Source organism: Tamandua tetradactyla, chromosome 3 (genome assembly GCF_023851605.1).
Source record: "Tamandua tetradactyla isolate mTamTet1 chromosome 3, mTamTet1.pri, whole genome shotgun sequence".
Lineage (NCBI taxonomy): Eukaryota > Metazoa > Chordata > Mammalia > Pilosa > Myrmecophagidae > Tamandua > Tamandua tetradactyla.
This window is the reverse complement of record NC_135329.1, coordinates 191610128-191635605: the sequence shown is the minus strand read 5'-3', so window position 1 is coordinate 191635605 and position 25478 is coordinate 191610128. Positions and strand designations below refer to the sequence as shown.

Sequence of the window (25478 nt, the reverse complement as noted above, 5' to 3'; positions counted from 1 at the left end):
AAAACCATAGGAATCAACTTTCCTGAGCCAGAATCTCACTCAGCAATTCTCTCCATTATCAATTGTATGTATACTTTCCGTGCTATACATTTTTTCCAAATTTAAAAACATTTTCAATACAAAGGATCAAATTTTCACCCTGAAAAACAAAATAAAGGGTTCATGTAATATCAAAGCAGATATAAAAGCATAATCTTACAATGTGGTAAGAATACGTGCAAAGGTGAATCAGAATTACAGGCTCTATTTAATGGTCTTCCTAATCATACTCCAGCTCTAAAGCCAGAGAGATGTTTGTTCAGATGAAGCAGATAGTACCACAGTACTTTAGGGATTGTTGGTCTAAGATTCCATTTACAAGACCTAACCCATCAAGGAAGGTGGGTCTACTTGCAGTACATAGGAACTAGCATTTTAATCCTCTTGTTGTTTCTGAGTACTCACAGTGTAACCCCACTTAACCTCTTTGGGGCCAGGCTTTCCAGTGGTTTAACAGGGAGCTAGTTCCTGCTCCCGGTAATTCTTAGAGGTTTGCTGTGAAGATGGCACAGACAGTAATGGGCAATCTGGTTCTGGAGTTAGATAGTTTTCTTTACATTATTTTCTACCTCTATCCAAATATAATTTGTATAATGTCTTAGATGAACATTATATGATGTAAATGCTCTTTAAAAATTAAAATGTTATATAGGTATTTGGTATAAATATTAAATCGGCTGGAGCACTGACAAATGAGCAAAAAGAAAATGGCATTTTCAAAATGGGAAAAATCTGCAAGATTAATGTGCAGTATACTTTTGGGGAGTCTATGAGACAATATATATCTTACATGCCTAGCATATAGCTGACACTCACTACATTTTAGTTGAATTTCCTAGTTTCTAAACTGCCATGACAGTGAAATTAGATTTGGCTGGTAGAATTGGAAGTATACATCTTATGCCTTGAATATGAAAATAATGTGCTCAAAAAGTAGTAGCATTAAAAAAAAAAGCAGTAGCCACCAAATACAGCAACCAATGTAGGGAGGGAAGAGGAGGAAATTCTCTCTACTCATTTTTCACTCTGCCTTTTTCCTACTCAAACATGGTGAAGTCTCTAGAGTCTTAAACATCAATCAACTGAAGTGAGTTCTGGTGATATTAGAATCATCTAAGCACACCACTTCATACCTAGTCATTAACTGAAATTCTCCTCTGTAGTCTAATTAGCAGACATTAACATTCCTGACGCTAAGGATCTGTGCCTTTATATTGCAAAGACACTGCACTTGCAATCTAGAACAAGCCTCACTAAGCAAGAAGCACACTGTCCCTTCACAGATTTTTTTTTTCTCTCAAATACTCTGGATTCACTTAGTTATGACACCTTTAGTTAAGATACACTGGTATGGAAGAAAAGCTACCTTTTTAAGATCATGCTCCTCTCTTCCTCCAAAGTGTGCCACCTTTAGTTTAGATAGACTGGTATGGAAGAAAAGCTACCTTTTCTTTATTTCATCAGTAATTGTATCCATCATACTATAAACCATTGCTTTGAGTTTCTAGAATGCAGGGAATGTGTCTTATCTGGCACAGTTTTCATATATAGTAGAGGCTTAGTATGTAATTGATGGCTACCCGGTATTATACTAGCAGAACTGGATCAATCAGTGACTGTAATGAAGTTGAATGTAATCTGCTATATATATATTTTTTGCATGGGCAGGTACTGGGAATCAAACCCGGGTCTCCGGCATGGCAGGCGAGAAGTCTGCCTGCTGACACCATGGCCCGCCCTCTGCTATACACTTTTGAGCTAATTCAATTACTGCTATATACTTTCGAGCTAATTCAATTTAATTTCACTAAAAGTTCACTTCAAACCTGAAGGCATAATGAGTCATTTACTGAACATATAATTGACTCAAAGCTGAATAAGATTCAATATTCCTATATCAAGAAGAGAGACATTGGTCTCACTATTTGGGTCATTAAAAAGTCACAAGGGATGAAACAGAAAACGACAAGTGCTGGAGAGGATGTGGAGAAAGAGGCACACTTACCCACTGTTGGTGGGAATGTCAAATGGTACAACCACTGCGGAAGCTACCTTTTCTTTATTTCAGGGTGGCGGTTCCTCAGGAAGCTAAGTATAGAACTGCCATATGATATAGCAATATCATTGCTAGGTATCTACTCAGAGGACATGAGGGCCAGAACACAAACGGACATTTGCACACCGATGTTTATAGCAGCATTATTTACAATTGCAAGGAGATGGAAACAGCCAAAATGTCCATCAACAGACAAGTGGCTAAGCAAGCTGTGGTATATACATACGATGGAGTATTGTGCAGCTGTAAGACAGAATAAAGTCATGAATCATGTAACAATATGGACGGACCTTAAGGACATTATGCTGAATGAGACTGGCCAGAAACAAAAGGACAAATACTGTATGGTCTCACTGATATGAACTGACATTAGCAAATGAACTTGGAGAATTTCAATTGGTAACAGAGACCATCAGGAAATAGAAATATGGTAGGTATTGGGTAACTGGACCTGAAGGGATACAGATTGTGCAACAGGACTGATTGTAAAAATTCAGAAATGGATAGCACAATACTACCTAACTGCAATACAATTATTTTAGAATACTGAATGAAGCTGAATGTGAGAATGATAGAGGGAGGAGGCCTGGGGGTACAAATGAAATCAGAAAGAAAGACAGACAATAAAGACTGAAATGGTATAACCTAAAAAAAAAAGTCACGAGGGGTAGGCCATGGTGGCTCAGCAGGCAGAGTTCTCTCCTGCCATGCCAGAGACCCAGGTTCATTTCCTGGTGCCTGCTCATGCAAAAAAAAAAAAAAAGTCATGAGGTTTGGAAATATGGGGTCTACCCATAAACTCAGATGGCCCTTATGCTAGAATACCCTTATGCTAAAATAACAGTGATTCTCTACCTTGTTGTACATTACAATCACCTGAACAGCTTTAAAATCACACAAAAAAACAAACCATGCCCAGGACCCATCTCAGACCAACAGAATCTCTGTGGGGTGGGGTTTGGTTATTAGTATTAAAGAAAAAAAAAAGTACCCTAGGTGACTAATGTGGGGCCAGGGTGGGAATCAGTGGGCCAAATGGATTTCATAGCCTTTGCCAGAGTCTAGGGTAAGCTTTGTATATACTATGAACTTCAATAGCTCTAGAGATTATGGATGAGTTCTAGAAAGATAACCATGGCCATTGGGCAACTGAGTGAGATCACAATTTATCCCACCGGGACACTGATGAAGCAATTTGCCTACTGGTTTACTAAAGAATGGGTGCTGTGCTAATTTTGTTATCCTTAAAACTTATCTTCTTCAAGGAAGAATGGGAATTAAGAAAGTAATGCTCACTGTAGTAATTTATCTAAAGGACTTATCGCTCAATACCTTTTTGGCTTCTTCAGTTGTGACAGAGCTTCCAGAGGCTTCCTCTTTGGTGATCAGCGTAATTCCATCTAAAAAAGTAATTCACATAGTAAAACCCAAATATAAATTATCAATCCTAATCCCATCTTTCCTTTTCACTGCACCTCCTCCCACCTTCACACTAGAGACTTTTGAAAGCATACTGGTGCTACACCTAGCCAATGGTTCTCCATGCACCCAGCATCCAACCTGACTTGCAGCTCGCCAGTGGAGTGGATATGGGCAAAGCGATGGTGGTCAGGCTTGAATTGGGGATGCTGCTGCTGGTACTGCTCTTACCCATGCAGATATATTCAGCTGCCATAACACTTTCAAGGAACTCCTCCCAGAATATCTCAGCAGCCCCAAATCCAGCTAATGCCATCAACCCAGAAGTGGTAGTGCCCTGCAGTCTATAGCCAGCTTCCTCGTGGTCTCATGCTCCCTTTCACACCTCTACTGTTGAGAGACTCAGATCAAGAAACATCTATGCTTCCCCATCTTCTGAAACCAATCCGAATGGCATCTAAAGTTCAGTGTGGAAAGGTGAACACAGGTCTTCATTGAACCTACTATCTTACTGATGCAGAAAATATTAAGAATCCCAAATTTGACTGGTCTGAAGAACATGTGAAGGATCTGACTAGATGATGAAAGCTGGTATTAAGTCTGCTGGAGCTTCATGTAGAAGATGAAAAGAGACAACATCCAAAATAGAGTTTATTTCCTTAAATGTGACTTAAGAAACATGGACACTTAAAACCTATCTTGAAAAACAAATAAATTTTCTCTTATCCAAAGAGAAACAATGGAGTGTGGAGTGGAGATTCAGTTTTCATTTGATACATTAAATATATAGGGCCATGAAATGATTAGGTTCCATGATTCTACTTATGTGTACATTAAAAGGAATCTCCAGGTGTAACTGTAAATTCTCCATGTATTGTTTCGCCAATTAATGCTGATAAACTCTAGATAAAAGTTTTACATTGTTAAGCTATCACTGTTCTCTTGGAAACTCAACTCTGATTTCTGAGGTTTTGGATTTGACATTGTATGTGACTTTCTGAAGTAGTAATGGACATATGCCAGTGCAATGATATATTGGAATCTACCCCTCATTGTAAGCATAATGAATAAATCTTGCTTATTCACTTCTAAAATCAAATGGTAGGCACTTCCTATCACATTCCCATCCAACAACAGCATCAGATTCATTCAGCTGATTTCTAAAGAGTGAAATGCACTGACCTCAACCAATTTCAAAATGCTTTTTCGTTTCTGCATATGTTGAAAACTTTTTACAATTTAATAAATGATATGTTTTGAAAGTAAAACAAACAAACAAAAAAATCATATTAGTGCTGGGTTTCTTAGTCACATTTTCCCTTCCACCTTATATAATCCTTTCTCCTAGTTTTGCATGTGCAAAATAAATGCCACATCTCAAATGTCACCTGCTCTATTAAGCCTTCCTTGACCAATTCCAGAAAGAAAGAATGTCTCCTTCATAAGAATTTTCATATCCCTTTGTCTATCCCTTTGAAATGGCTCTCACTTTATCTTGTATAACTATCTGTACACATTTTATCTCTCTTAATAGACTATAATTTTCTCAAGTGCAAGGAATAAATTTTATTCATCTTTATATTCTATGCAGTATAATACATAGCAGAGGCTTAATAAATAGGATGACTGAATGAATATACACTTTTGTCCAAACCAATTAGGTACCCAATATGGAAATCTGCAGATATTTTGACTTATAGCAGTGTCACTGGCTATTGATGGGATGGCAGGAGGACTAGACTGGGAGGAAACATCTCTTACATTGAGCATGTCTATCATTTAGCACAATACATCAATTTTAGCTCAGTGAAAACAAATCAAGGATAGAAAAAAAAATTATCCTTTACTTTAGTTTCTCTTCTTCCTCAAGTGGACTGAAGAAGTGACTGATGAATGACACACTTTCAGAAATGCATATGCACTTAACATCCATTTGTATCTAGAGATGACACAGGTCATGTGTATTCTCTCAAGAGGACAGAAGCTCTAAGAAAATATGTATCTTGTGATGTCTTTTAAATTTCTTTTCAGCAAATAATATGCTGGAGGCATTCAATACATACCAAAACCAATCTCTTTCATCTACTGGGCTAGCAATAGAGACACAAATGTGATTTGAGTAAGCCCATTCACTACCTATTCTAATCGTTTTCACTCCCTGATGTAGAAGTTAAAGGGCTGAAAAATTAACTGTCAGGGAAGTGGCTGCCTATGTGATGAAAAGCTACTTCTTAGAAAATAGACAGATAGATATTCAATAACTTTTATACACAATGTGCACAGAAAGACAAGTTGAAATTATTTTTTTGGCCTAGTGTAAAGGAAAAATTTCATAATATCTTTTCAACATCCACTGTTTTCACAGTATACATTTTAATGACTAATACCTTAAACTTGGTCCTGAAAGAAAATCAAGTCAAGTTAAAAAAAAATAGGCAAAGGGCATGAAAGATATCAGACCTCAAGAATATAATCGAAAGAATGTGTGTTACCTTCTTTCTGGGTTTAATCTGAGTTGGTCACTGTGAATAGCAAGGCACTGAGGAGCTTTGGTGCACGCAAATGCTGGTCTGCTGATATGGAAAGTTCAAGAAACGGTAATGAAAGACTAGCAGCAGGGGGGCAAAAGTGAGTGAAATCAATAAAAATGCTGGGGATCCAGTAGGAATGAATGGCCTAAGAATCTGAGAAAGGGGACAATGTTTGCAAACACAGCTTCTTCATTTAAGAAACGGAAAAGCACAATTGTGAAAACAGGTTTAAGATGGGAGTTTCAAGTTTACTTTTATTTACCACTTTGTATTTGTGTTTATTAAAGCAAAACTTTTGAGTTCACTGAATCCTGAGCATTTCCCAAATCCAAATGGAAAACCTTTGAGTTCCTTCATGACACACTGAACAATTTAATTTGTATTTAGAATGAATATTTATTATTAATTTATATTTAGAAAAAAAACAGCACAAGTATTTGGAGAAAAAGACAAATGAGCTCTTACCTTGAACAACAATTTCCCAGAAATGATTTAATTGTTTCATGTCCACTTTCTCTCGAAGGGCTTTCAGGAAATTGTTAAAGCACTGCTCTTCTGAAAACTGTGGTGGGATATGGAGTAGAGAAGGAGGTAAGTCAGAACAAATACAAAAACAAATTCATCCCCAGACCAAAGCACTGTTTTTTTAATTCACCATGCTTACAAAAATAAACAAAATGTTCTCTGGTAGATGGGAAACTGGCATTTCAAACTGAGCGAAATTTGTTTGGAACAAGAAATCTTTCCTTATTTGTCAGGTCCAACACCTCAGAGCCAAATGGTGTTTTTAGTGCCCTGGTATTTTGTTTTATATTTTAACTTTTAATACAGACAAACTCAAACAAAAGCAAAGAGAATAGTTTAATAATGTTCTTATACCTATTATCCAGCTTCAACACTTACCAAATTGGCCAATCTTTTTATTTATATACCCCTACCTTCTTCTTCCCCCACAAACCCTGGACATATTATTTATCATACTGTCATATTACTTCATTTATCAGTATTTCAGTAAATCATATTTAAAAGAGAGGGACTCTCTAAAACAAAATGAAACAAATTCAAGTGCCATTATCATACCACTCAAAAATTTAATTATAATTCCTTAATAATTAATCAATATTCACATTTTCCCAATTGTCTTAAAAATCTTTCTTCTTTTTTTAAATTTAATTTTTACAGTTCAAAAAAGGTTTATATAGTAAGAATTGGTTGCTATATCATTAAAGTCTTTTTTGTTCCTCCTCCATTTATCTTTTTTTTCCTTTTTTTTTTTAAAGTAACCCAATGACTTGGTACTTTTAAGTACTGGCAACATTGTACAGAAGTATTATCAGACAGTCCATGAAGCCTGGGTCAGTGCTGAAAAAAACAGTGTATTTTCACTACCTTTTTCTATATAACCAAATCTTTCTTTGCCCAACTGAGACATCTTTAGTCTTGTCCCATCTCTACTTTTCCAAAATTTGGCTTTATCTGGAAGCATGTGAGTCATCTACTTCTGAATCTTTTATTCCTAGAATTTTAACAATTTTCTCACTTTTTTTTAATCATTCTTTATATGTATAAGAGTCTAAATCATACCAACATTAATTCATTAATCCATTCAGCAAATATTTAATAAACACATATATAAGAACCCACATACACTGACAATTGTGCCTACTTTAAAAATGTACTCTCCAATTTAAACTTGTTTACCTCTTACCTAGAGGTATAAAAGCCTAGGAATGATTTGCAAAATTTTTAAGTGTTTAAAAAAAATTTCTAATAAACAAACACAAAAACTTGGCAGTGGGCTGCAAAATTAATTTGAGTGTTCACCACATCATCCCAACCCACCCTGGAATTCAGATGCCTAAATTCATAAAATCCTGTACCAGTCTGAAAATAGTATGTACCCCAGAAAAGCCATGCTTTAATCCTGATCTGATCTGTGGGAGCAGCCATTTCTTTTAATCCTGATTCAATACTGTAGGCTAGAAACTTCTGATTAGATTATCTCCCCAGGGATATAATGTGCTCAACTGTGGGTGTGACCTATGATTAGTTAGAGATGTGACTCTATCCATTCCAGGGGGTCTTGATTAGTTTACTGGAATTCTTTAAAACAGGAAGCATTTTGGAGAGAGTAAGAAATGACAGAGCTCGCAGAAAGTTCAGAACAGAGCTGACATAGATGTTGGCACTCGGAGAACAGAGACACAGATCTTTGGAGATGCTTGGAGTCCAGCAGACGTCACTATGATATGTTAAGCAAGACCGAACCTGGAGTGTCAAGAGCTGAAAACTAGTCTTGGAGAAGCAAAGTGAGGCGCCCCCACAGAACAGAGGCTGAAAGCAACAGAGCCCAGGAGCAAGGGCCCAGCAGACGTCAGCCACATGATTTCCCAGGTGCCAGAGCTGTTCCAGACCCATCAGCCTTTCTTGAATTAAGGTATCTTTCTCTGGGTGCCTTAGTTTGGACAATTTTGTAGGCTTAGAACTGTAAATCTGTAACTTATTAAATTTCCTTTTTGAAAGTTTGCTCCAGTTCTGGTATATTGCATTCTAGCAGATTGCAAACTAACAAACCTTCCCTATAATTATACCATGTATTTCCCCCCAGATTACCTAAAATAACTCATTCTTTTTTTTTATAGCTCAGATGCAGCTTCATTCGGTGTTTTAATGTAATTACATTACAATTAGGTGGTATTGTGCTGTCCATTCTTGAGTTTTTGTATCTAGTCCTGTTGCACAGTCTGTATCCCTTCAGCTCCAATTACCCATTATCTTACCCTGTTTCTAACTCCTGATGGTCTCTGTTACCAATGACATATTTCAAGTTTATTCTCTAATGTCAGTTCACATCAGTGGGACCATACAGTATTTGTCCTTTAGTTTTTGGCTAGTCTCACTCAGCATAATGTTCTCTAGGTCCATCCATGTTATTACATGCTTCATAAGTTTATTCTGTTTTAAAGCTGCATAATATTCCATCGTATGTATATACCACAGTTTGTTTAGCCACTCGTCTGTTGATGGACATTTTGGCTGTTTCCATCTCTCTTTTTTTTTTTTATTTTAACCAGTTTATTATTGGGTTAGAAGGTGGGGGTACTGGAATAGTTCTCTCCTACTGGGAAATTGATGGGGTTGGAGATATGCAGTTTTCCTCTTGACTGTGAGCTTGATGGAGAGAAGAAGGGGGAAATGACCATGGGGAACTCAGCAGCTGCTGTTGTTGAACTGTAGGTGATACTGAGCTGTAGGCTGATTGGTGTAGATCATTGAATTCAAATAATTTTGCTGGGCCTTTTGCTCCTTAGCCAGCTGTTGGTTGAATGATCCCAGCCCCCTCTGAAATTCAGCACACAGTTCCCTCTCCTGCTGCTCCAGCTCCAGGGCTGCCTGTGCCGAGCATATGGTCTGACTTTCCCATTCGGCATCCAGTGCTTCTTTGGCCTAGTGCTGTGCCTCTTTTTCATGGCGCTGTGGCTCTTGGACTTTCCTGATGGCAGCTCGCTGTTCTGAAGTCATGCCTTTCCAGCAATAGGGCAGGACCCGGTGGGGAGCTACAGGGTGTTGGGCGACCTGACGGTTCTCAGTTAGTAGGTCACTGGTGATCTGGTTCTGGATCTCCAAGAGATTGGTTTCCTGATTGCGCTGATGCTCACGGCGCTGCCGCTCAGCCTGCTCAGCTGCCTGGGCTTTGTTGACATTGGACATGGCAGACATTATGGCACTGCGGCAGGATTCCTCCAGCTTGGCCAGGTGGGTAGCCCGCATGTCCATGGCTAGGTGCAGCTGGTCACTGAGCATATCTGCACACTTTTCCTCAGCCCTGGCTTGCTGTTGCTCATGCAGCTGCCTTTCCAGGTTGTATCTGAATTGGTCCTGCTGCATTCTCAGGCACATGGCTCTATCCAGGTCCTCTCCAGAGAAGCATTGCAGGCTGGCTGGGCCACAGTGGGGATCACTGTCACTGAGGCAAGCTAGAAACTCCTTCCAGAGCTGATTTGGATCCCAGAGGTCAAATTCACATCTGTTCTTAAGCTGCTGCTTCTGCTCCCGAAATTCCTGGACTTTCTTGGCTAGCCGATGTGTGCGTTCTGCCTCTTCCTTCTCGAGCATTTGGGCTACATTGCTATAAACATTGGTGTGCAAATGTCCGTTTGTGTCTTTGCCCTTAAGTCCTTTGAGTAGATACCTAGCAATGGTATTGCTGGGTCGTATGGCAATTCTATATTCAGTTTTTTGAGGAACCACCAAACTGCCTTCCACAGTGGTTGCACCATTTGACATTCCCACCAACAGTGGATAAGTGTGCCTCTTTCTCCGCATCCTCTCCAGCACTTGTCATAAAATAACTCATTCTTTAAAATAATGATTGGGCTACAAGAAGTTATAAAGGAAATTTCCTTGATTCCTTAAATAGGAACTGTAAAGCCAGAGCTATAGTATAACAAAAAGCTAACTCTCAGGGATAAAATATCCCACCCACTCATCTTTATATCTCGACAGAAATGATATGTAAAGTAAAATGAGTTTAGTCATTTCTACCTTTCTTGGCATTCATTGCTATGTGCAGTTAGAATGATTATTTTCAAAGCTCACATTTGTTTGTAGGGTGCTGTATGCCCCCCGCCTCCATGATGGTGGCCAGCTGCACAGAAACAGAAGACAGGATAGGACAGTTACCTGAATGGCCTCTTCCCGGAAGGCTCTGATGCAGTCCATGCTCTTCATAAAATATGGTGTTTCATTAGTATACAAAAACTGCTCTATGTGACTTATTAGTTGGCGACTCACTGAAACATAAGATAATAAATTTATTTTCCTAGATTTGAGTGGTACTTGTTATAGTGTAAGATCTTTTGTGTGTGCCGATAAGTATATATTATGGCTCAAGAGCCTCATGATTAGTAGGCACAATACTCATACTTTTTTTTAGAGGGTGGGAAAGGAGAGGTGAGAGGCAAAATACCAATTCCAATATTGATTTGAGAAGTTTGTGTAATATTTCTTGATATTTGTTAAGAAATAAAATTTAATTTCTAAAATATTTAGAATGATCGCTAACTGTGCCTTTTGAGATTTCAAACACTAGGGTTTTTGTTGTTATTGCTTCTAATTTTTACCCCCTGAATTTAGCGGCCATTTGGATAATTCAAAACTGCCTTTTCTGATCTGATCATAGAAATTAGATCCTTTAGTCCCTTCCCCTAATTCCACTCAGGATAATAGTCAAATAGTGTCAGCCTGAGAAAAGTAATGAGCCAGGGACACCCCAACTTCTACTAGTCCTAGGTCAAATCAGAAAAGACAAGTCCTGGTCATAATTTGATAATACCCCTTGGGACTGAGAAATCATTAGTATATTATCTTGTGCCCTAGCTGGACATTAATATTCCTTATGTCGTTTAGCACTCCACATACCATGAATATCCAAAAAACAAATATTGTCAGCAAACAACATCATAAATTCCATGGAAAGAGGAAATACATTGATATCATTTCTGAGGGGGCTAAGAAAAGGTTGCAATTCGAGGTTGCCTCACAAAGGGACAAAAAATTCTACACTATGAAAAAAACAGAGGAAAATAGAAATGTAAAACAAAAATCATCAGGAACCTTAATTTGCTGAGTAGATAAAAACTGGCCCTTAAGATCTGTATAGAAGAATAAATCATGGCTTAAAGGCTCACTCACTCCCTTTTTGCCCCCTGAAATCATGCACAAACTGGTTGTTTGGCAATTTATGCTGAATGGTCAAGATAGTCTAAGACCGCACGTTTGCATAATCATGGTCTCATCTGAGCATTCTAAAAGTTAGAATGCATATGTGCACACTGTTAAAACAAGCGACTCTAAGGACTCACCCATACAGCTATAGGCCTCTAACTGTGACTCAGTGACCTGAGTCTTGCTCAGGTTCTTCTGAAAAACATGATACTCAGCAGCTACTTATTTCTTTATAGCACATGGAAAGGATTGAAAAAATTTGATGCAATCTTTTCTAATAAATTTTGTAGCAAGAGAAAAATATCCCTAGTAGTCATTTCATCTCTTCTACCAACTAGGAGATTACAATCTACATTATAATAAAGCACTTCACAAACTTGATGGATTAGAGAAACATTGCCCTCCAATTTCAGAAATCTTTACCATGGTATCCTGCAGCAGTGAATTAATAACCAACTAAAACTTGAAGGAGAGAAAGAATGTTCAGACAGGTCTTTTTGAACAAGGTAAATAATACAACCCTGATTAGTAGGCACAGCAGAAAACAATCCATAAGAAGCTCAAAGCAATAGAAGCTATCTTCCTTTTTCAGCTTGGAAAGGTGAAGTAATAGAAATATTTGATATTTCTTATACCACTTAAGGCAGCTTACTTTCTCAGATACTTTGACATACAGGTCACTCAGTTATATATATCAAGGTACAAATAAGAGCCTTTACAGGCTGTGGTGGTTTAGAGCTATGTGCCTCAGAAAATGATGATCTTAAACTTAATTCACACCTTGTAATCAAAAGATGAGGTTACTTCAGTTGTTGGCGCAACTGAAATCAGGATGGGTCTTAATCTTATCACTGGAGACTTTTAAGAGACATGAAATTCAGACACAGAAAGTCACAGGAGGAAGCCAGAAGTCAACAGAACCCAGAGAAGCCAGGAGAGGCCACCATGTGTATTACCACATAATAAAAAAACCAAGAACCAAGGATTGCAAGCAGCCAGTCCTATAATGCCAGTCTTCTGGAAGAATGCATTGCCTTGATCACACCTTGATTTTGGACTTCTTCTAGCCTCAAAACCATAAGCGAGGGTGGGCCACGGTGGCTCAGCAGGCAAGGATGCTTGCCTACCATGTCAGAGGACCTGGGTTCGATTCCCGGTGCCTGTCCATGTAAAAAAACAAAACAAAACAAAACAAAAAAACCCCATAAGCCAATAAATTCCTGTTGTTTAAGCCAACTCCCTGCATAGTATTTATTTCAGCAGCCAGGAAACTAGAACATAAGCCAAGGACAGATATCACAGACACTCCAAGTTCCCTCTTCTTTTTACAATGAGAATGAGGAATTTTAGGAAGTTTTAATGTAAATTAAAGCTTAATTTACATTAAATTATCCTAGTATATATTTATTGTGTAACTATTATGTATAAGGCACCATGTTATATTCTATGGAAGACACAATTAAGTTAAAGATAAAACTCTTCCTTTGTGGTATTTACAGTTTAATAAGGATATAATACATATGCATAAATAATAACAAGATAAGTATGAAGAGGACTGAATGTTCTGGAAAAATATCAATTAATCTGAATTTTTAAAATATTTGGTGATTATAGAAAGTTTCATGAAATTATACAGTTTTTTAGATGGGCCATGAAAATTGGAATTTCACCATCATACAGCAAAAAACAGAACGAGCAAAAATATGAGGAATAGAGATGGGAAAATGTTATGTTCAGAGAAAAGCAAACGGTCTAAAAACTAGAGCACATAGTACATGGAGGAGATGAGCAGAAGAAAAAGAAGTAAGAATTAGATAGGAAAAAGCCAGAGTAAAGTAGGTCCCAAGAGGAAGTAAGTGTGAGGGTTCTGAGGCAGGATAGAATGTGGCTCCTTAGGAACTGGAGAAGCAAAAGAGAGAAGGAGCTAAGACCAAGCCTTTCAGGAGCTACAGCATTAGAAGTTGCAGAGAGGCAAGGGGGCTGATTCAGGAGGCTAAGAAGGAATGGTGAGAGAGAGGAGAAATCAGGAGGATATAGCATCACAGTAAGAGAATGTTTCAAGGAGAAAGTTGCCTGTTGTGCCAAAATCATTACATAAAGTCCGTAAGGAAGACTGTAAAGAGAACAAAGGATTATGGACTGAGATTTAGGGAATCCTTAGACCCAAGGACTGTGAGGAGGAGCCCATGAAGCAACTAGCAAGGTATTAAACTGCTTTGTAAAACACAGCTTCCCGACCTGCTTTACCATGAAATACTATGGAACAACATGTACGTACACCCCTCCCCACTGTCATCTTAGAGGGAAACATTCAAAAGACACTAAAATAAAGCAAAGCAAAAGACAAAAACCCACTTGCAATAACGAAATAAGAAAGATATACAAAAAAAGAGGTAGGAATCTCTAAATTTGGTTTCCATTTAAGAACGAAATCCTAATGTGTTTGTGGACCAATTTAGATTTTGTTTTCCTTACTTACATATTAGACTACGTCATTTCCTCCAGAAGATAGAGGAACACAGGAAGATAAATATATTCAAACGTCCTATAAATACAAAGAATATAAAAAACAGATTTTGCCCTTTCTGGAATAATCACCTATATGGCCTGTGCATCTGGCCCATGATTCTGAATTCTGTTCCTCTGCTTAAACTATTTTGTGTTTCACTGACTATAAGGAAAAATTTTATATATAAGGATTTAAATATAAAGATTTTGAATATTATGAAATATTTTATATTTTATTTATTAAAAGATTTTATATTTTAAATATACAAATGGGATAAACAAAATGTGGTATATACATACAATGGAATATTATGAAGCAGAAAAATAAAATGGCATCCTGAAGCATATGACAAGATGGATGAAGTTTGTGGACATAATGCTGAGTGAAATAAACCAGACACAAAAGGACAGATACTGTATGATTTCAATTTTATGAGCATGGTAAAGGTAATCTCGGAGGCTAATAATATAGACTATAGGGGACCTAGAGATGGAAGCTAGAGATGGGTGAATGGTTAGCTTATGAGGTTAAATGTAAGGGAATGGATAGAAGTGAAGGCAGTTTATTTGTGGGTCTGTAAGTAATATTGCTATATTGAAGGTAAACATGATTGAAATGGGTTGTATAGAGCCATGTATCCCACCGATTAACCCTACAAGTAAGTTCTTGCATGAACTACTTCAAAGTTATGAATCTCATACAAAGAGTTTATAATATTGGAATATAGAAGGAAAACTACCATTGCATGCTATGGGCTACGTTTAACAGGAAGACTTCAACAGTACCACAGCAATACCAGGGGTAAATAATGGGGGATGGGGTGGTCAACAGGTAGGGGAGGTTTGGATTTCCTGTTTGGTGAGGGTGTTTATCAGTTATTTTACTCTTGGGAGCAATGAAAATGATCTAAAATTGAAACTGTTGATGAACTGTTGATTTTTTGTATTATACATGGTACCCAGTGGATAGAAGTAACTGAAGGATACACTGACTTAGAAGTAGAATAGTGAACTGTGGTGTGTACAGATGATAGAATATTGTGCTGTCACAGAAAGGAATAAAGTTGTGAGGCATGCAAAATTGTGAATGAACCTGTGGGACGTTATGTGACGCAAAATAATACTGTGCTGCTAAAGAAAGGAATAAAGTCACAAGGCTGTGCCTGAACCCGCGGGACATTATGTGGTGCAAAATAAGCCAGAAACAAAAGAGCAAATATTGTATGGTCTCATTTAGAAAATACTTACAAGAAAACAGGGGCCTAGATTATCAGCTCTTGTAGCAGTCATATTTAGACCAGAGTAGTAATTGTTATTTCTAGATTTTGACAGGCTGTGCTATATATGTATAACCTGGTATTTCCCTGGAACTTTAGGTACCTGTGTGTGACACTTAAGACTCAGAGTAGGAGTTTTGCAGTTTTGAAGGTCACCATTGTCACATACACTAACTGTTAAAGAAACTGAAAGAGCTCAGGCTTCAATTAGAGACAAGAACAAAACTGATCGGGTCAGGACTCAGGTAAATCAGAATACAGGGGTAAGGAAGACATTGTCTGTATTTCAGAACTTCACCTACTCTATGAGACCAAATAAAGAGAGGTCTATTTTGTCCAGAACCTAAATTATCTGTAGTACATAATCTAATTCAGCCTGTCTCTATAGATCATTTCAATAACCCCTAACAGATTGAGATGGTATAATCTAGGAATGCCTAGAGTGTACAATAATAGTGAAATGTATAATGTACAAATTTTAAAAATGTTTTTGCATGAGGAAGAACAAAGGAATGTCATTATTGCAGGGTGCTGAAGATAGATGGTAATTAATATTTTAAAATGCCACCTTATGTGTGAGACTAAAGCAAAAAATGTTTATTTGGTACAAAATCTATATTTTGACTAGTACATTTCCTAATATAACTTATGTAGATAGTTTGATTGAACACCATAAGTACTTGAAATCTCAGGTAGGACATGAGATTTTGTTGGTTTGTCCAGAGTGATGCCCCGATGAATCCCAAAGTGATTCTATCAGTGAGTGGAAAAGTATTTGCAAAGCCCCCTTCAGGGAATGGTGAGAACGGGGAGAAATTCAACTTCCCCAGGTTGAATTCTTGATATTCTCACAAGCAGTGTGGACAACCAAAGGTATAGGCTGAGCCCCCAGTCTTGGGGTTTGTTCATATGAAACTTAACCCCACAAAGGATAGGTCAAGTCTACTTAAAATCTAGGCCTAAGAGTTACCCCCAAGAGAGACTCTTTTGCTGCTCAGATGTGGCCTCTCTCTCCAGCCAACACAATGAGCAGTCTCACCACCCTCAGCCTCTCTGCATGGGACATAAATCCCAGGGGTGTGGACCTTCCTGGCAATGTGGGACAGAGATCCTGGAATGAGCGGAGACTCATCATCAAGTGATTGAGAAAAACCCTAGAATGAGCTGAGACTTAGCATCAAGGGATTGAGAGAACCTTCTCGACCAAAAGGGGGAAGAGGGAAATGAGACAAAGTGTCAATGGTTGAGAGATTCCAAACAGAGTCGAGAGGTTACCCTGGAGGTTATTCTTATGCATTAAGTAGATATCACCTGTTGTTCAAGATGTAGTGGAGAGGCTGGAGGGAACTGCCTGAAAATGTAGAGCTGTGTTCCAGCAGCCATTAAAAAAAAAGCAAACAAAAAAAACCCCCCAAGACATGGAGCCCATAAATGGAATGAGGACTTATAATTCTATACAACTTAATAAACTGTTCAGACACATCCCAGGATATATTGAGCAGATAATTTAAAAAGTATTGGCAAAGTCTCTTGAGGGATGGCAGAAAAAATACAGAATTATTAGACTCTACCACCAGGGGATCCCCTGATACTGTCTCAAACATTAGGGACTCCAAAGTCAACAGGCCATGCCCTTGATTTTGAGGCTTGCTCTTAAGCTTACTTATGTAACAAAGAAGCTTAGCCTACCTACAGTTATGCCTTAGAGTTACTTCCAGAGGACCTGTTTTGTTGCTGAGATGTGGCCTCTCTCTCTCTAAGTCCAACTATGTGAGTTAAATCATTACCCTGCCCACTACATGGGACATGACATCCAGGGGGGAAAGTCTCCTTGACAATGTGGAATATGACTCTCTGGGATGAGCCTGGCCCTGCTCTGTGGGACTGACAATACCTTACTGACCAAAAGGGGGAAAACAATTGTAACAAGTAAGGTATTAGTGGCTGAGAGAGTTCAAACAGAGTCAAGAGGCTACTCTGAAGGCCACTCTTATTCAAGCTTCCCCTAGACACTGCCTCTTATCATGGTTTGCCAAATCTCAACCAAAGCCATTCCTGCCAACTCTAAAGAACATGAACCTGTGGGACATTATGTGATGCAAAATAAGCCAGAAACAAGAATGTAAATACTATATGGTCTCATTTAGAAAATACTTAGAAGAAAACAGGGGCCTAGATTGAGATTCTACAAAGATTATATGCCAGAAACCTACAACTTCCAGATGGATTACTAGGCCAGATATGTACCAAAACCCAGAGGGGCCAGTCTGTCCAGAACATCAACTAGTTCTATCCCCCTATTTCGTATTTTCGACAGCTATTTCCAACATGAAAAAGTTAGAATGGTCACAGCACAAACAGCCTTAAAAATTGGGAGAAAGATCAAAGGAGAAGGTAGAGTTATAACAGAGTAGATAGGATTTAACAAATGAGTACGGCTGTTCAATCATTATACTGACTTTAGCTTCCAGTGTCTTGAAGCAACTAGAAGGAAAAACCTAAAATGATGGAACTGTAATCCATATCAAATTCTGAAATCTATTCTACAACGAATTGTTGCAGTGTGCTTTGAAATATATTGCTTTTTTGTATATATGTTATTTTTCACACACACACACACAAAACTATATAAGGATATTTTTACATATTGAATATTAGAATGGGATGTGGACAAGAGACTTCCTTCTGAAGTTTGGTGGCATTTCACACTTTCCTGGCTTTTTAAATAAAAGTAAAATGCATAAATGGCTGACAAAAATAATATTCTACTTTGGCTGGATTATGGTTTCAACCCACTAACCCCCTACCCCCTATAAAGAAAATGCAAATCACTGGGGTGCTTTTCTCTCTTTCTCCATCAATTATACTGCTAAGGAATGCCTCTTAGTCTTCATAATCAGTAAATCACAACCCCAATTATACTCAACAAAATGTTCTTCATAATTAGTCAGTGACTCAAATAATACTCATAAGTAGCTAATATAAAAAGTGGTCACTGGAAAGGCTTTCTATCTTGGGATACTAACTCATACCAAGGGCTATCTTATCTCAAGGAATATTTGAAAAACAAGTTTTAGATTCTGAGGTTTTAAATATGGGCATTATATCCAGAATCTTATACAAGTACAGGGGTTGATATACAAAATTAGTCTCAATACAATAATATCTTAATGTTATGTTCAAAACGTTATCCAGATTCAAAAAAAAAAAAAAAAAACACAAGATGTTATCCAGATTCAGAAATGTGGTGTAAGTAGAAAAAGGCAGACTTTACTTGTTTAACCTGAAATACATATTGCCCCTCTCTAGAGAAGACATTCAGCAACATTCAAAAGCCTGCAAAGTGGACCATGTCTCTTCATACTGCATGGTCACAAGGGCCGACTCACCCTGGGTCATGTGCCTACCTGCCTTTGACTTTATATTTATTTGCTGAGCATAGTTATCCACCTCTCTTCTCTGCAAAACTATTTCCAACAAAGTGAAAGGAAGCTGTTTATTGTGGTTTGTTCCTCCATATGACAGGGCCAAAAAATCAGCAGGTTCATACGTTATATATAAAGAATCGAGGGCGGGCCGCGGTGGCTCAGCGGGCAAGAGTGCTTGCCTGCCGTGCCGGAGGAACTCGGTTCGATTCCCGGCCCCAGCCCATGTAAAAAACAAACAAACAAACAAAATATAATAAAACAAGAAAATGTTTAAAGATGTTTCCCTTTCTTCCTTCCATCCTTCCTTCCTTCTCTGTCTTTCCTTCCCTTCCTCCCTCTCTCTTAAAAAAAAAAAAAAAAGAATCGAAAAACTATCTCAAATGATTTTGCAATATTTGGGCTGTTTTCTCAACTTCAATTTTCTATCTCAGTAACTCATGTGAATGTTACTTATTGAAAAGGTGCACATTCTGCAGATGCCAGCAGCTAAATAAATCATTGTGAAATGTTAAGAACAGATTTATATATTCAATGACAATGGAATCTTTAGAAAACAAAAATGAAAATAAAGGACTTAAGTATATGGTTAAACCATTCATTATTATTAAAAGAATAGAAAGGAGTAACATCCTTCAGAACTCTAGGCAAGTAGTCTAGTCTGCTACCAAGTAAATCCACCATAAATTAATGAAATGATTGCTTTAAATAGTGACATTTCACCTGATGCTGAAAAAGGGAGTCTGGGTTTTAAGAGAAGCAACCAAAACAAAAACAGATCACAAACTGGTTTCCTTTATGTCTCTTTACTATAGGATATAAAGTGATCGTTATAGGTAGGTGTGCATGTGTGTGTGTATATGCGTGTGTGTAATTAGCAGGGTCCAGTCATAACAGAAATCACCCTAATATTTAACACAGAACATTTAATATGGAAATTTTTATGGTGGTGGTGAAGAGCTGTAAAGCAAACTGGGAACAATGTCATAACCCAGAGATTAGTAACACCAGAAGACTTATTATTCCTTGGTGTATGGGGAAAGAAAAGTGAGGTGTAACCAGAACTCAGGAATACGTCCGAAGGCAGCTGAAATCACAGAGCACAAGAGAAGCTGCCCACCACAGAAGGGAGAATGAGAAAGACTCTGGCTTCTCCCTCCCTCCCTCCCATCAACTGCCCACGAGACTCTCGTGTTGGTTAAACAGAGTCAGACATCAGGTGACAGGGTGTCTGGGAAATGCAATCTGCTGGGTCCAGCTCTGCCACCCAACCTGTTCCTCAGATTCAGAACAGAGGAAGGGTGAGGAGCTGATTGAAAGACCATGTGGCATAGGGTGTTCTGAACACAGAGGGGTTCAACTCATTTTATGCATTGATAGTACCAGGAGATAGAAATTTTCAGGGCACTATTCAATTTAAATAATAAGGTAAGATAAGATTTACAGGTGTTTTTCCCTGCCCTTCTTTCTAGTGGGGCAGTAAACAATGACGTTCAATTAAAAGTTATTAGAGGGTGGGCCACGGTGGCTCAGCAGGCAGGAATGCTTGCCTGCGGTGCCAGAGGACCCGGGTTCGATTCCCAGTGCCTGCCCATGTTAAAAAAAAAAAAAAAAAAAAAGTTATTAGAAAGGTTCATTAGCATATTTAAAGCCTTTCTCAGATATTTGAATTCTTTAAAAATTTTTATTTCTACAAAAAGAGAATTATACTAAAAATTGGATTTTAACTTCTACTTGTAACATTTTAACAGCCACATAGATTTCCCAATCCTTTAGTTTAACATGGTTTGAAACACAACAAAAGGTTGCCACATAATTATGTGGATAATTAGAATAAACTAGTGGTACTGGAAGGGACTGAACATGTCCCAAGGTATTCATGTACTTTCAGAAGTGAAATGTACTTCTGAAAACTTAAGTACAAAAATAGAAGGTATCCTAAGTATATTTCCTCTAAATGACAAAAGATATGCTGCTTTACTTCTTAAATATCCTTTTGGATTTCAGATTCAAGATCTAAAAGAATCTGCTCTACATTTTGTGCACCTTGCTCTGAAATTTCTGTTTTTAGTTTTGGCAATCTTTAATAAAAAACTCTTACTGGGGAAAAAAGACATCACTGATGGGAAAAAAGCATAAGCTTTATGTACTTGAAAATGATGTTTAAAATGTTGTCTTTTTTTTTTTTTTAAGCAGTTGGATTGTGAAGTAGACACAAGTCTGCCCTGCTCTCTGCTCCACACTAGCAATTCAACTAGCAGCTAAAAGAAGTTGTCTGCCTCCCTTTGAAAAACAGAAGAGATCGGGAGATATGACACAGAGCAGAACACCACAGCCATAATATTATGCATGACCAGTGGCACAGGAAATTGAACTAAGGCAATATAAAACGCTGACCACCAACAGTACACATGCAGCCCTGGTTTTTAAATTATTATTTCTGTCTCACCAATAACTAAAAAACTCAATTAAAACCTCACCATTTAAGCTTTACAAGTTCAGTTACAACCTATTTTCTCATGCTTAACAATTTTCTCATTAAATGCAGTAATTTCTTACAAACTGCATTAATAAAAGTAAGTCCTGCTGGGTGTTTTCCTCCCTTTAGAAATGCTGCCTTTTCATTGATGTGTTAAATTAAAACCCCAGGCACAAGGAGCAGAGTAAATGCAAAGTCTTTATTGTTAGAGTCCATTCCTCCAGACTATGAGATCTCTCTTAGTTTATCTTTACTTGCTTAGTGAGTCCTATTTTGTAACCACAGAAAGAATGATACTGAAGGTTTCTTGGCCTTAGCTCAGTAGAGTAAAAATGGCACTGTGAGCTAATAAACTAAAAAATGACATCTAGTTAGCCCACCAGTTATACTTCATATAAACAAACATCACATCTTCATTTTGTTGGATGAATAATACTTCTCATTTTAAATAATTCAGATGAAAGATCAGATCTGCTCCTAGGTCAACCGGAAACTTTTCAGTCTCCTGGTCAACAAATGGGCTCCATGACATTCTACAGTCGTGAATGCTTCTTATTAAAAACATTCTATTTAATCACAAAAGGCCCACTGAACAGGTCCCACAAAACTTGAATGCCATCAATTAATATTTCAAAGCATATAGCAGTTATCTATCTACTCTTCAGTGTTACTAATTTCTCCTAATTCCTGAAAGGATTAAATGAAGTACACTTAGAGCGCAAAATTGAGACATTATGCTAACAAAAGAAAGAACTAAAGGAAGACCTTCTCATCAAACGAGGAAGTGATCTCTTTGATTGGTATGCTGGTTTGAAAGATTCAGGTACCCTAAAAAAGCAATATTTTAATCCTAAACAATCTTGTGAGAGCAAGTTTCTTCTAATTCCTCTTCAGTACCTGTTCTAGTTTGTTAGCTGCCAGAATGCAACACACCAGAGACGGATTGGCTTTTAATAAAAGGGGATTTATTTTGTTAGTTCTTCAGAGGAAAGACAGCTAACTTTCCACTGAGGTTCTTTCTTATGTGAGAAAGCACAGCATAGTCTCTGCTGGCCTTCTCTCCAGGCCTCTGGGTTCCAACAACTTTCCCAGGGGTGATTTCTTTTTGCATCTCCAAAGGCCTGGGCTGAGCTGTGAGTGCCAAGATGAGGTATGCTGAGCTGCTTGGGCTGTGCTACATTGAGCTCTCTCATTTAAGCACCAGCCAATTAAATCAAACATCATTCACTGCAGCAGGCACACCTCTTAGCCAACTGCAGATGTAATCAGCAACAGATGAGATTCACATGCCATTGGTTCATGTCCACAGCAATAGATTGAGACACCTTCACTTGGTCAAGTTGACAACTGAATCTAACTACCACAGTACCATAGGTTGGAAACTTTAATTAGACTACCTCCATGGAGATGTGACTCACTGAAGAGTGGGTGTTAAACTGGATTAGGAGAGTGTCTCCACCCATTCCAGGTGGGCTTGATTATGTTATTGGAATCCTATAAAAGATGAAACATTTGGAGAAAACTTGAGATTCTGAGAAAGCAGGAATGCCACAGCACCATGAAGCAGAGAGCCCACCAGCCAGTGACTTCTGGAGATGAAGAAGGAAAATGCCTCCCAGGGAGCTAAAGAACAAGCTAGTAGGTGATGCTGTGTTTGCCATTCCAGCTGAGAGAGAAAACCTGACCTTTGCTACATGCCTTTCCACCTGAGAAACCCTGAACTTCACTAGCCTTCTTAAATCAAGGTATTTTTCCCTGGATGCCTTAGATTGGACATTTCTATTGACTTGCTCTAATTGGGACATTTCCATGGCCTAAAAACTGTTAACTTGCAACTTATTAAATTCCCCCTTTTAAAAGCCATTCTGTTTCTGGTATATTGCATTCCAGCAGCTAGCAAACTGGAATAGTTGGTCTATATAATGATTGTGCCATTTGCCCAGAGGTATGTATTGGACATGGAGTTTGGAGGTGGGGTGGGCAGAAAACAGGGTCTTCACAATTTTCTAAGGTCCTAGAATTCAAAAACCTAGTGAGACTTACTGAAATAAAAGTGACCTAGAAAAATTAAAATTCTTACCATCTAGACTTGATCCCATTCCAGATGGGCAGTAGGAGGAAGGCAGAACACAAGATGACAGTGTTTGGTACTGTAACCATTTTATAGTATCTGTCCAGCTTTATACCTGAGTGGATGCCATCAAATTAAATATAGGAAGCAAGCAGAAGGAACTAAGTAGCCATAGTAACACTGCAACCAAGCGGAAATACTCTGGAACAGGAGACCAATCTGGCAACGGGATCCAATTAAAAGTTGGGAATTGAATGGAATTGAAACTCATGTATCAGTTGAAGAGGGACTAGTAAGTGATGAGTCAGATTCCTCACCAAGGAGAGAAACAGGAAGCCATTAGTTGAATGTGCTTTTGTGGATGTTAGTGGAGGGGAAAGCAGTAGAAAATATTTTACGATGCCTCAAGAAACTGAATAATTCTTGAAATATTAGGTACCAGAAATTTTGAATTTCATATGGAAAATTCTTATAAAACATAAATAATAATGCCCTGTGTTTCTGTTTTCCCGTTAAGAATCCTTCAGATCCCTTTTTTTCTTTCACTTTTTTTCCTCTGTCCTTATCTGATTTGTGAAAAAGTTTTAGAACATCCTAGAGCTCAAGATACTTTGATGGGGCTAAGACTTACGAACTGTTCCAAAGAACCAGAGAATTAAGTCTGCTGTAATTCAGAAATTCAAATTCATATTACACCCACACACTGCTTTATTAAAGTCAACAATGGAAACAAAAAACTACCATTAGCCAGCAAGGCTCAGAGACCATAAAAAGGATGGAGGTAATTTTGTATAACTGATGGTAGACCAACTGCACACTACAATAAAACTATGACTGGGCATTGGTATCTAATGATATACTGGCTCTGAAATAACAGGTACTTCTTTAGTGTGGAATTGGGAGAGAGAGGGAGGAACTCTGTTCTTTGTGTAGGGAATATCCTGAGCAAATATGCAGAGGGAAGAAAGCCAATGCCACAACAGTACTGGCAAGAATACAATACCTTGAGTATAAGGCTTAGAGAGGGAACCTGTGGAAGAATGAATCTGGAATGGCAGAGTGTGACCAGACTGTGAAAAGTGAAAAGCTTTGAATGGGGACTGATTTCACAAACATGGGAAGTGATTAAGAAAGGCTGACTCATGATTACATCTATAATAAGAAGCTAAATCTGTCTCAACACTGAGGATGGCCTGAAAGAAAGGAATTTTGAGGGTAATTAATAGAAGCTACTGGAAAGGTCTAAGCATGAAGTAGTGAAAGTGTGTATTAGGAAAATGATGGTTGGGATGGAAAGGAAGAGAAAATCTGAGAGAAATAAACTAAAAATTGAAAGGGAATTAGAAATGCATACCAAGTGGTCACAAATGTTCGTCAACAGAAAACTTAACAACAACAAACAGAAACCATCATCTTATTTCTGGGGAAAATCCCATCCAAATGAGCAGCACCAGGAACACGTCCTCACTTAGGCTGTTGCCTCACTTGAGATACCTTCCTTTGGGCCCTCTTCAATCTAACCTTTTATGACTCAGTTTATGCCAACTTTTTCTTTGAATTTCTCCCCACCTGCATTTGTATTCATATTGCCCTGGATGAACTGTCTGTTTACCTGATTAAGCTAATCCTTTCACCTGACCCCATATCTCTTCCTTACTCAAGGATCTCATCCACTCTTAGGGCTTTATATATATATATTTTAACTATTTTTTATTGTATAACATAACATATATACAAAGCAAAGAAAGAAAAAAGCAACAGTTTTCAAAGCAGTATTCAACAAGTAGTTATAGGACAAATCACAGAGTCTGTCATGGGCTACCATACCATTATCTCAGATTTTGCCTCCTAGCTGCTCCAGAATATAAAAGGCTAGAAGGAATGTAAACATTTTTTGTCATCACAATAGATTTTTTTTCCTTTTTCGTGAAAAATATATATAAAAA

At 38.0% G+C, this 25478-nt stretch overlaps 1 protein-coding gene and 1 pseudogene across 3 annotated transcripts in view; both read right to left on the bottom strand.

Moving 5' to 3' along the window:
• The window catches only part of XRCC5 (X-ray repair cross complementing 5), a 110945-nt gene that overhangs the window by 7331 nt on the left and 78136 nt on the right, over positions 1-25478 (bottom strand). For all 3 annotated transcript variants that reach the window (XM_077155061.1, XM_077155062.1, XM_077155064.1), the window contains 3 exons: positions 10729-10838; positions 6511-6607; positions 3428-3495 (listed from right to left, as the gene is read on the bottom strand). In XM_077155061.1, coding sequence (XP_077011176.1) covers positions 3428-3495; positions 6511-6607; positions 10729-10838 — 275 coding nt within the window. The remainder of the gene's footprint in view (positions 1-3427; positions 3496-6510; positions 6608-10728; positions 10839-25478) is intronic.
• Positions 6618-10719, bottom strand: LOC143678069 (RIB43A-like with coiled-coils protein 1 pseudogene; annotated as a pseudogene).